The 12,917-nt window shown below is 33.7% G+C and overlaps 2 protein-coding genes across 6 annotated transcripts in view; one reads left to right on the forward strand and one right to left on the reverse strand.

Annotated features, from left to right (window-relative positions):
- The window catches only part of LOC124982439 (killer cell lectin-like receptor subfamily E member 1), a 40,859-nt gene that overhangs the window by 25,627 nt on the left and 2,315 nt on the right, over window positions 1-12,917 (forward strand). The window contains exons 2-6 of one of the 5 annotated variants that reach the window (XM_047549071.1): window positions 7,331-7,400; window positions 8,840-8,925; window positions 11,661-11,765; window positions 12,065-12,103; window positions 12,744-12,907. In XM_047549071.1, the coding sequence (XP_047405027.1) occupies window positions 8,856-8,925; window positions 11,661-11,765; window positions 12,065-12,103; window positions 12,744-12,907 (378 nt within the window). In that variant the 5' untranslated portion in view covers window positions 7,331-7,400; window positions 8,840-8,855. Of the gene's footprint in view, window positions 1-7,260; window positions 7,401-8,839; window positions 8,926-11,660; window positions 11,766-12,064; window positions 12,104-12,743; window positions 12,908-12,917 lie in introns of those variants that run through there. The other 4 variants (XM_047549070.1, XM_047549072.1, XM_047549074.1 and 1 more) reach the window with 4 other exon arrangements.
- On the reverse strand, window positions 2,661-3,129 carry LOC124982441 (U6 snRNA-associated Sm-like protein LSm5). The gene has a single exon (XM_047549077.1). It carries the CDS (start codon window positions 3,127-3,129, stop codon window positions 2,854-2,856), a length of 276 nt encoding a protein of 91 aa, XP_047405033.1. The 3' UTR covers window positions 2,661-2,853.

The raw sequence follows: 12,917 nt of genomic DNA on the forward strand, positions 1-12,917 counted from the left end.
TGCAGTGCTTCCGAAGAAAGCTTCCCCTAGTCCGCTACTGGGTCCAGGACTGGGGGCTGGTTCTGTGTGGACATTCTCTCACTGGGCGGTCCTGCTCCTAGAAGCTGGCTATAGACAGGGCCTGCCCCTGCCTGAGGGATCCAGGCTGCTCGGGGAAAGCGTCTCCCTGTCCTGCCTTGGTCCCAGAAGCGACTGGGGCCTGCCTCTGGGTTCAGGGCTTGGGGTTGGCTCTGTGTGGAAAAGCTCTCACTGGGCGGGCCTGCTTGGAGAACCTGGCTGTGGACCGGGCCTGCAGTGGGAGGGAGCAGGGCTGCTTGGGGAAGTCTCTCGCTGCCCTTCCCTGGTCTGAGAAGCCACCTGCAGGCCCGCCCGGCGCTGGGTCCGGAGCTTAGGGTTGGTTCTGTGTGGAAAAATCCTCACTGGGTGGGCCTGCTCCTAGAAACTGGCTGTGCATTGAGCTTGCCGTGGGAGAGAGCAGGGCTGCTCAGGGAAGACTCTTGCTGCCCTGCCCTTCTCCGAGAAGCTGCCCTGGTCCGGGCCTGCGGCCCAGGCCGAGCTTCACCCGGTGGGAGAGACTCACCCCGTGGCTCTATGTTGGTCCGAGTCTCTCAATACATCCCCTTCTTGAATCCTGAGTTCTGGAGCACGGGAGATGCAGTCACCCTCTAGTCCGTCATCTTGGATCTCTGGATATTGTTATTTTCCTTATGAGTGCTAGACACTGACTAATAATTTTACAAAATGAGGCATCTAACTAGGAGAAGAGGTGTGTGAATTAAATATGTTATAATATGGAATATTAATCTTGCTTGAGATTCTCACTGAAAGAGGTCTTACTCCCCAGAGTAGAGAAGAACATATACAATATGATTTCAAAATACAATGATTTTGTGTCACTTTTAGTAACTATATGACTAAAAAATGTGGGAGATTAAAATAAGATGTTAATACCTCAGCAAACCTTCAAGGAGCTACAGCTATGGTTGCCTGCATATGTGGTTAGAAACCATTGTCCTGTGGTGAGTTGTTGATGGCCTCAGGTTGCTCATTCTGAAATAGCCAAAGACTTGCAGTAAATAGGTCACTTGTTGGTCAAAGCTCAGGCAACTTTGTTAAGGATCAGTAAAATCGTTCTGAAGCTCCTAGCAAGGGAATATAAGAGAAAATTTCTACATCATAAAACTCTGTGGTCTATGATTCTGCTGTTGCAACTTAAGCATCAAAGGAAAGATAGAAAGGGAGACAAGCAAATGTCTGAACAAAGATCAGGGGACAATTTATGACAGAGAACTACAGAATCAGTGATCAAATCTATAGTTACACGTTGAGCTCAAGAACATGTAAACGATCACTTGTGACCAATACCCTATTCACCCCCTATCAGTCAGTTTATGAAGTATCAATCTCTAGAAACCAAAACCAGATAAAATAAGGAATAAAATGAGAAAAGGTCTCATTAACCATGAAACTCAATTATTGTTATAATGTAATTGAAGGAACCCATGCTTCTTTGATGGAGTAATAATTTGATTTTGACTTCATTTAAATATAACATATTAAAAAAATAAATAAATATAACACATAGTGATATTAATAGTTTTTGATGTTTACTGTGTAGCAGGATTTTTGTTAAGAATTTTCATGCATTAGTTTGTATAAACTTTTTCATAATTCAGTGAATAAATCTTATCACTGCCTACATTTACACGTGAGGACACTGAGGATTACCAGCTAATGTGCTCAGTTTCACCTAGCTAGTGGAAGAGTTAATCCCCTTAGAGGTTTATCCCATACCAGTTAAGTAAACAGAAAGTAATATGCATAATTACATGAAAATATACTTTCTTTTTTCCTCAATTATCCCAGTAGTTTTATAATTCTGAATTTATCTATGTAAACAAAAATTAATGCATTGCTACATTGATTATTCATCAGTAGTTTCTGTACATGTGCTTAACTGTGTTCTATCTATCTGTCTTCACTGGAACAAAAATATAGATTTTGGTGTATGTTTAAACATGTCAACTTTCACTGCAACCAATGTGGGGGGTTTTAGACACCTTTTTTATGTGCTTTATTTCTTAGTTTCTCTCTTGCCATGTTTTCTTTCCCATAAAGAACATATATTTAACACTAACCATCTCTTCCTTTGTATATTTAAGAATTTATTATACTTTTTAACCTAACACCTTGGACATACTTAATAACTTTCTTGGACAGACTTAACGTAGTATTTTGCATATTTTAGATTTATCATACTTATTCATTATTTTTCATTACTCTTATATTTTGCTTCACCTTCACATTTTTTGTTCTTTTACCTGTTTCAATGAATCTAAGGTATGTTGTTTTCACATTTTAACATCTATGATATCACGATGCATCTTAATATGTATGGAGTCTTACCATCACTGTTGGCTAAGAGGCAGTTGCAATCTGCTTATTTCTGATTTTGATCCTGGCTGGTGACAGTGACAATACAGAATAGTAATAACGCAAGTGTACATTTTGGCCCTGCATGTTTAAGTCAACAGATGATTTTTTAGCATCATTAGCAAATGGAATAGAATTCCCTAATCCTATATTTTCCCCTAAAAGTTCTACAACCTTTTCTTTTTTTTTTTTTTAACCAAAAACACCTTTATTTTTGTCTTCAAAAAACACACTAATTTCTTCTTTTTCCAAGATAATCATGATTAACTTAGAAAAATGGTCATGCAATACATCTTCAAAGCATTTCCCTTTAACGGGAAAATTAGCTTTAGAGAATCTAAACATTAGAAGATTAAAAAAAATCTATTTTGTTGCCATTATAAAACACAATGGAATCTAGCATAAGTCAAGGAAATTCTTTCATACTTCAGGTCCTTCACCTCCAGGAACCAGCATTGTTATATTATTTCCATGTAGCAAAATCTGATCTAATTTAGTAATCCTTCTTCCTTTTGGTGTGATTTCAAATTCGGTGACATCTTCCAGCATCATATTGACAAAGTCATCAAATCCTAGAAGTGTTCCAACAATTTCCTTATCACTCTTCATCACATTGTGAATTCTTGATCCTATACACTTGTCCACAAGCTCTAGCGGCAGCAGCTGCGAGGGGTTGGTTGTAGAGTTACCCGCCATGGCAAAGCCGCCATGGCTAAGCCAGAAGTGGCCAACCAATCTTTTCTTTTTCTACAAGACTTTCAAAGACAACTTCTATAGAACCTTCACAGATCAAGTAATAACCAGCATAGAATTTCATTAATGAGCATCAGAAGCTAGAGACATTAGAGGATACTTTTCTAAGAAATACTATGTGATCATTGTTCTTACTCTTGTGCAGAGTACAGCATTGTGTCAAAACAATTCTAATGACAGTAAATTTTGTTTATTGACATTAATAAACTTTTCAGATTTTTTTAAATATGTATTTTATTGTATGAAATTATATTTAAATATACTTTCTTATTGATGGTTAAACATTTTTTTTCATTTGACCCATGTACTTAGATGAAACATCATTATCATTCTATTACAATAGATTTTAACTCTGCACACTTGAAAATAACATTTTTTGAGTTCCATTTGAATCTATAATTATATCATATATAGTAAGGTATACGTGACTGACAAAATATACTTTATCTAGTCATGAACAATGTATATGTGTTTTCAAGTATGGGACCATTGGCATCAGTATAAAATTGGGGAAGATTTTAAATTAGGCATTGAGGTAAGGAAAGGAAGTTGATGTTATCCCTTACATTACAGAATTAAGGAAGTCCTTGATTCTGCTATATCATGAGGACTTTACTTCATGACATATTTCCTGAAAGAAAAAGATAGGTAAACCAAAGGAGAAAAAAATATTTTGAATTAGAAATAAAAAAGACCCAATAACAGTAGTTAACAATGTTTTCTCATTTAATCTCTAGATGAACCCTTTGATGAGGACACATTTATTCTCTTTATTTTACAGATTCAGAAATACACAGATTATAGAGTTAAACTGGACTAAGACTGCAAAAATTATAAATGGCACAGTTGAACTAATGTTCTGACTTATGTGATACCAAAAATGTGCTTTTAGACATAATATCAAAATGCCTCCAAGAAAATTAAAGATAGGGATTAGAGGCAGTGTACAAAATCTTGGGCAATTCATTAAATTTATTTATTGAGAAGCAACCTTGACAAATCTTGACAAGAAAAAGTGTGAAATTATTTCACACTTGACTTTTTACAAGGCATAATGAGTTTCTTCTCACATTTACCACAAAATTGCAGTGAAGATGACCTGAGGGCTGTGGTTATATCTTTCAAGCAGGAAAGACCATTTAGTTTGAACTTGCCAAGCCCAGAGGTAGAAGGCCATGGCAACTTGTAATATGTTCCTTAACTAACTGCTCCCTTTGGGTTTCATCTGAGTACAAAGGAGCTGCCATCACTCTGACTTTGTGGATCTCAACTTTAAGGAAGTGAGTAGAGTCATCCTTTTGTTGGCTCTAAGGCAAACTAACTTTGAGGATCATTTATTAAATATATCTTGTCCACCATGCTAGAATTTCCCAGGAATTAAATTGTCCTGTGTTCCTGTCTTTACTGCTGTTCTGGTGTCTAAAGGTGTCAACCTAGAAAGAAGCATTTACATCTCCTCAAGTCCTCTCTGGAGTCTTTATTGAGTCCTTAAGTGCTGATAACTTTTTGCTTTCTCTTTTTGGAGAGAGTACTCTTATGAGTGGGGTTGGAAACCAGGAAAGGATGAGCAAAAGAAAAAGCTCCCCTGGGTGGTTTTGCTCACATTTTGACATACTGAAGGCCTCCAGAGCCTTTCAGAAATTCATAGCATTCATTCAAAGATCCTACCCTGTCATTTGCAGCAGCATGGAGGAACTGAAGGTCATTATGTTAAGTGACATAGACATACATGGAAAGGCAAATGCCACTTATTCTCATTTGTGAAAACTAAAAAGACTCTTGTAGAAGAATGGAATAAAACAGTGTTCACAGAGACCAGGAATTGAAGGGGGGAATTGTGGAGGGAAAGAAGTTCAAAAAGGGTCACCACAACACAGAGAGAAGGAATTCTGTTTTTTTCAATAGCATAGTAGGGTAACTATTGATTTAAAGAATCTATACTTAAAAATGACTGGAAAAGAAGAGTTTAAAAGGCAACAGAGTATAAGTTTTTATCAAAATAAATGAAATACTTCCAAACAACAGATTTAAAATTTTATTTTGCTATTTTTAAGAGCCTCTGAATTTTAGAACATTATGAAACTATTCTAAGAATGGTGATTACCTTTCTTACTTCTCATAACCTATTTGTACTGCTTCTGAATGTCATTAATAATAAAAGTATACTTTTCTTTGGTTTTCTTTATATGCCTTATATATATCTTTCTTGCATCATCACATTTAATTTATTATTGGGTCATTATATAAGTTTATATGTATGTGTTCAAATAATATCATTCATAATTTTAGGGGGAAAGTATATAATATACTGAACAAGTATAAGTTTTTTTCAAAACCATTATAACGGAGATAAATAAAAATTAAAATATAAAGTGTGTATCGGTAAGAAAGAAATAGCACAAGTCAGCAATATGTTTCTGTGGTTGAGCCACATACATCTTATAATCTCTCTTTTCCAAATACAAAAATTAAGGGTCTATTAGTGACATATTTCTCCTTAATTCTGCAGAGACAACAACATACCTGTTTTTCAGTAAACAAATACTTTTCCTGAAAGTTGCATCAAATTAATTTTCTGTTTTATAGATTATTGAAATGGTTAATCTTACTCTTGTTACTATAACTGAAAAGACCCAGATTCTCAAATTATAGAGAAACTATCTCTATGCTTAAGCTATTTAGCAAAAGTTAAATCCATGATTGTGTAGAATTATCAGTTGTCTTGTGCAAGCAAGAATAAACAGTCATTACAAAGAAGACAAGAAGGTAGATTTCAGGAGCGGAAGCACCCTGAGAAAATGTGTGAACATGAAGATAGACTATTTTTGAGGAGGATAAATAACCTCAGAGAAACTGAGCGAAGTGAACCGATGCATGAGACTGAATATTGAATGGTGAGAGGGTATGAGAGTAAAATATTTCAGCTACCTGTGTGTAATTCAGTAAGGTAACTATCTACACCCATTAACCCAAATTGGTCTCAGTTTTTTCAAGATAATGCAGATTTATTCATTCTATTTTCCCAGCATTCTTATATTACTTAGTTTCTTCCATTTTTAAAGGTGTTCTAGACACTAATAAGCATTAATGTTATTATATCTCTTGAAAGCATTCAATAGAATACAATAGAAACTCCTTGAAATACACTAGCTCCTTAACTTTCCCATAGTGTAATCTCCTAGATTTTCTGTCTGTGTAACATTTATCCATTCATCCATCTTTGCATTTCTTGCAATTATGAGCTAATCACTGGTATAAGTACATTAATGAATTCATTAATTACTATTTCAAGTAATATTAATTTGTTGGAAAATAATGAATAAAGAAATGAAATTTGCCAGGCATGGTGGTGCATGCCTGTAATGTCAGGGGCTGGGGAGGCTGAGACAGGAGGATTGAGAGTTCAAAGTCAGCCTCGGCAACTTAGCAAGTCCCTAAGCAACTCAGTGAGACCCTGTCTCTAAATAAAATACAAAAAAAGGTTGGGGATGTGGTTCAGTGGTTAAGTGCCCCGAGTTCAATCCCCCATACCAAAAAAAAAAAAAAGAAAGAAATGAAACTTATCAAAAGCCCAGCATAGAGAACTTCAATATACAAGAGAACAAATTTCTCTGTACCCACATATAAAACTTAACTCATAGTGCTGCATAATGTTATTTTGGTCAACAAGTACTACATGTTGTAAGAAAACATCACCTTGTGTTATTGAAGCTGTCTTAGTTTGTGTAAGTGCATACTATGTTTGCTCAACTACAAAATTGCCTAATTATGCATTTCTCAGAAGGTATCTATAGCATTTGCTTGTGAATATGAAAATGAAATCATTTTTTAGACAATCACAACTCAATCTAGTTTACTTTTTACTTCCTGAGAGGCAAATATGGCAAAGCTTTGATGAAAATATACTTATTGGAAAAGAAGATTTGTTCTCAGCCATGTTATCCTGTTGTTTACAAAATCTGTCATTTACCATGGCTTGAAATGAAATGCATTACATCACTTGAGTTCCAAGCAGTGCTCTCACCTACATTGTGGGTGCTAAAAGAAAAGAAGTGAAGTTCCTGTAGGTAATTTTGATATTCAACACAGCAAGCACATTTTTCTACTGGGATTGACAGTTTCTATTTCTGCTCTAATTCACCAGGTCCTGCCTCCTCGGATTCCCACATATTAAATTTTTAGCACAAGTTCCTAGAATTTCTTCCTCATTTCAGGTACGTTTAACCTTTTCTACTTCACTCATAATTTTCCCTCCCTTAACTTAAAATAAACGACTAGTATAAAATTTTGAGGGGAGACTATCTATGTTTTTAGACATTTTAAATTAAAAAAAAGTAACTGCAATTTATTTTCTGGCTTCCAAATATCTGCCACATTTTTCTTAGTAAAAACTTCTTGAAAGTGGAGTAAGGTATTATTAATTTTATTATTAGTAGTAGTATCATTATTATTTGTATCAGGGATTGAACCTAGGAGCGCTTAATCACTGACCCATATCCCCAGTTCTTTTTAAAATATTTTATTTAAAGACAGGGTCTCACTAAGTTGCTTGGGCCTCACTAGGTTACTGAGGTTGGCTTTGAACTTGAGATCCTGCTGCCTTGCCTCCCAAGCTGCTGGGATTATAGGTGTGTATCACCACACTGGCAAGTAAGGTATTTTAAAATCTGACAAATAACAGACATTGTCTTGATCAGTGCTTTGCCAGTTTTGATGCTGAGAACTAATATTTACAACCAAAAATTCTTCAAACTTTGAAACTTAGATATTTTGGTATTTAATCTCTTAATTACTTTTTTATAATTAAATTATTTATTTACTTTTTCATAATAAGGAAGACTTTTATAAAACAAAGAAATAAACTAGTAAATCGACAGACTCTATACGCAAATAAGGTATCTGTTATGTGCATATATGAATGTTACAATGAATCCCTCTATTATGTTTAATTATAATGCACTAATAAAAAAAAAACTAAACATGTACTTATCCCACAATCCATAAATTGCACTCCTGGGCATTTATCTCAGAAAAATAAAAAAACACATATACATAAATGACTATAAAAAAATCAATAAATAAAAATAAGTCCTAAAATATTATGAAATAAAGATGTTTGTCCAATAGTTATTAATTATGAAAAGCAAATATTAATCTCATGCTTTAATCATAAATTGTGCAATGCTTATTAGGGAGCACAACTAATAAATGTAAAGTTTTTATTTTCAGTAGTGAAGCAGAAAATCATCTGTCATATTCAATTTCAAGCAAGACATTTTAAATTGATAAATTCAATTCAAATTGCAATGATGTTAGAGAGGAATAGTCTTAGAAATTTTGGAGATAAAATCATTGCAAATCTATAATTGTGTTTTCAATTCTTTGTTAAGGCATTAATTACTTCCTTATAAGAATTGGTCAAATGGTTCTGAGCTCTTTCAGGGTTATTTTACTACCTTTACATCTAAGTTTTTGATGGTACGTTTTCAAATATTTGGGTCTTCAAATATTGAAGACATGCATCTAGAAAAGGTAACAGGCCATATCTATTCTTTGACACAATTTTTAAAAAATGTTTTTACTCCTCTTTTTATTATAATATACCTTCCCAAATTATAGAGTAACATACTGATATTTATACTCTATTCCACAGTTTTTCCTACATAAAAATGAATGAGCAGCCCATAACTTTTACCACGCTAAATGAGAACTATCAGCAGAAACACACAATGGAAAAAGGTATAAAGACTAAATTAAGTTTGAACAATTGCCATTCATCAGGAAAGAGGTAAAAGACCAGAAACTTTATAAAACAACACAATAACAAAGCAAAAAACATTATTAGCAAAGGTAAACATTATATTCAATAAACATGCACAGAACAAAAATCTGTGCTATGTATTGGGGAGATACAAAAATATAGCATAAAATTTTTCTGAATCTAATTAGAAAATATACAAGTAAAATTGAATATTGACAATGTAGATTATAACAAAGGTCAAATGGTCAATATTATAAATAAATTAAAAGGTAATTTGGATAGTTTAGATATTTCATTGCTAAGGTAAGAGTTGCTTTAGATCTGAATGGAAGAATAAAATTTGAATAAGTCAAAAAAGTTGGAAATTAATTCTCTCACTGCAGACTTTAAGGTATCGAAGTGTGGAAAAAGTTATTGGGCATAGCTGCTTGAGAGGACTGGACTTAAGAAAGTTGTTTGGGGCACTGAGAATTTTATTGCGCAAGAAGTCAACATGTAATTAGACTGATTGACTTCTGGGCCAGAGTGTAGTATACAGCTGACACTTGAGTGCTCCATATTATATCCTGAAACAAACAAAAGACACACATACTTATCTCAAATTTGGATCTCAAACTGCATATAGCAAAGACAAAATTAACCCCTAGATAAGATTTAACAGTTAATGTGAAGTTGCGGTTAAGTCTTATTTCTGAAACTCTGCATGTGATTGCAGCCAACTTTCCTTCTCCAGATCTGGGAAAGATATGAAAGCATAGAAGTAGCTGGTGAGCTTTTGAAATAGCAAAGACCAATTTCTTGTTTCTATAAAAAATAAGTTTTCAATATTTCCTTGTATTATTTTTTACAAAAACATAGGCACATTTTGCATGAGCTTACTTTAAATTGCTAATAAAATTCAAACTATTTAGCTTTTAAGAAAAAGCATAATTTGTATTTATATTATTTGTTGACTGAATAAATACAAGTTTATTAAAGAAAATGTTAAAAATACAGTATACATTTTAGAAGTCCCCCATGAGGCTATTTTCTGTTTATGTAGCTATGTGGTTTGGAGTATATAATTTAATATTCTTTATATGTTACTTTCCACATTAAATAGAAATATAAAGAAACTTCAAATACAAAACTTTTCCATGTACTGTATGACTTTATTTATATGAAGTTTAAAGCAAGCAAAACTATTTAATGGCAATGGAAATAAGGATAATAGTTATATTTTGACCCTGGGAAGGGCCTCTCTGGGAAACCTGTGGATACTGGTAATATTCTATATTTTGAATAGCATTGTGGTTATACAAGTGTGTCCACACTAAAAATTCATCCAACTATATGCTTATGATAGAGTCACATTTTATGTCTCCTAAACTTCAAATATTTTTTAAGGAAAGGAAAGTATAAATTATGTGTGGCTGTCATGGGAAGCTATGATTATTGGTTGCAAGTTTTTTTCTTAGTAACTAATGGAGGTATTTGTGTGTGTGTGTGTGTGTGTGTGTGTGTGTGTGTGTGTTTGTCCTTTATTATATTTTAACACTTAATGTAGTAGGGTCTATCTCAGGCATTTTTTTCAATTCTCTCACTTTAATAATCAATCTTGCTAATTAAGACTATTTGCTCAATCAAAAATAGAATGAGCCCCTATTATTAAATAATAAAATCCTATTATTTTCATTTGCCTATTTTCCAAACTACTCCAGACTACTAAATCAAGTTCCAGAACGATTCTGTTTCATTTTTAATATTGTGTTTTATTTATTCATGTAATTTGAGAATAGCTGACATTTTTATAGTAATCTTTCCAGTTATAAAAATAATTTATCTGGCCTCTTATTAAATTCTTTTTGTGCTTAATAGAACAGGTTGTTGTGTTTCTACCTTGTGGCAAGATTAAAGGCCATTTCCTAGATTCCTAAATTCGAATGCTTAAATATATAGTCCTTGCATGACTGCTCTGAGTCCTGATGGAAACACGTAGGAGATACACACTCAAGGAGATGCCATCTAAATTTCCATCCTAAATTATTTGAAAAAAAAAATCATACCAAGTCATAAGTATCTAGCTAGTTTGGCTAAGTTTATATACCAGGATAATGCTTCCTTTATCTTGAGTCCTATCAGTTGTTCATCCTTCGTCAGGTATCTGCAATACAGATGCAGGAGGAGGGATACTGAAATTCAGTTCATAAGTGTTAACTTGGCAGATGTGGTGGAAAACGAACCATCGGGGGAGGCTGCATCTCATACTTGTGTCCCTGCTCCTGGGTGTCATCCTTCATAACACATTGTAAGGTGTCCTATATGTTCACTGAGTTAAGGAAAGGAGGAAGTGTGGGAGGAAAAAATTAACGAGTGATACCTATTTGACTTCCTAATTTAGAATATAACCATTTTTTCTTTTTGTATAGGAAAGAACTTAGTGCCTAAGTGAATCATTTCTCATTTTGGTTTCAGAAAGTTTTCTTGCTCAGTTTTTTCCCCTTTTCTTAGATGAGATAATAAAGAGTAGGATTTGAAGGCAGAATTTTTGAATTAGGGACTGTACTCTGCCATTAATTATGGTCTCTTAAAACAGTGAGCTTTTTACTTCCATTATTTTATTATGTAAGTTGTGAATCATTTGCTCATGTTTTGGTATTTCTATTTCTTTTATTGTTTGCTCAGCACTGTTTTTACATCATGGGAATTCTGCCTTTGATGTCGTGTCTTCCAGGGGGTTGTTCACCTTTTCCATGGAGGTTCCTTTCTAGTGCACTTGGTGTCGTGTGCCTTCTCCTGATGGTTGTGGTCATTGCAGTGGCTGTTTTTACTACAAACTGTGAGCAACCATAGAGTCCTCTAAATTGTCTTCCTTTGGAAACAGTCTTTCTTTTATATAATATGATAAGTAGAGACTAGGTTCACAATTTAACCTCATCAAAATTCTACCATTCTACCATTTTCTTGTCATGTGCCAGGCCTTTCTTAGGCTCAATTCTGATTATCAAGGGAAAAAAAGAACAAACTTCCTTTTAAAATTTTCTTTAAAATTTCTGATTTGTTCTCATAGATTTTCTTGATTTTATTTTGATGTATCAGTTTACAGAAGATCTAATTATGATATTGACTATTTTGTAGCATTTTCTGAAAGAACATCTCCCTCAATCCAACAAAAAGGTAGGCAATGATTTCATAGCCTGACTTCTTATGCTGATTTAAGTAGAAAATACATTTATTATTTATATTAATTCCTTAAACATAGAGCCTTTATAACAAGGTACTACAATATGTAGTTATAGAAGTGATAAGATATAGTCCCAAAAGTTGAATAACATATTCGTATTCAATATAATGATACAGAAATAAGTTCATTATAGAAACTCTTATGAGACTGCATAGGTTTGTAGGGGAGTAAAATTAATTAATATAAGAACAAATTTTAAAAAGGCAGAGTTTTATGTTGGAAGGTCAAAATTTCATCAAAAAATTAATCTACTGGTGATGTAACATGAAGATATTCCAATCTCTAAATGCTACAATGACATAGAGGTAAGAAAACTAATGGTTCAGCTACTTGGATGAATGGGTCTTCTGAACCCATGTTCTTTGATACACAAAGGGTCTAAAAGGTAACATCAGGTTCAGAGAAAAATAAAAACAATAGTTTGCATATCTAATTCATAATCTTATTGTAGAATTTTATCATCTTTACATAATATTCCTATACTATCATAAAGTGTATTTTTATTTATAAGGTGTGTTTTTAACAAGTAAAAAACAAAATCTGAGTTTGTGTATCCCTTCAATGTGATGACAGAGGATCTTTGCCTAGGACCTTGCTATCATCCTTGTCCAAAGAATTGGGTCTGGTTCAGATGCAGTTGTTATTACTTCTCCAAAGAACAGTTATCTTGGAGAGAGAGTCAAAATGCCTGCTTATCTCTAAATTCCAGCCTCTTGAAGATAAACAGAGATGAGATGGTGAGTTTTT

This window comes from Sciurus carolinensis, chromosome 4 (assembly GCF_902686445.1).
Source record: "Sciurus carolinensis chromosome 4, mSciCar1.2, whole genome shotgun sequence".
Lineage (NCBI taxonomy): Eukaryota > Metazoa > Chordata > Mammalia > Rodentia > Sciuridae > Sciurus > Sciurus carolinensis.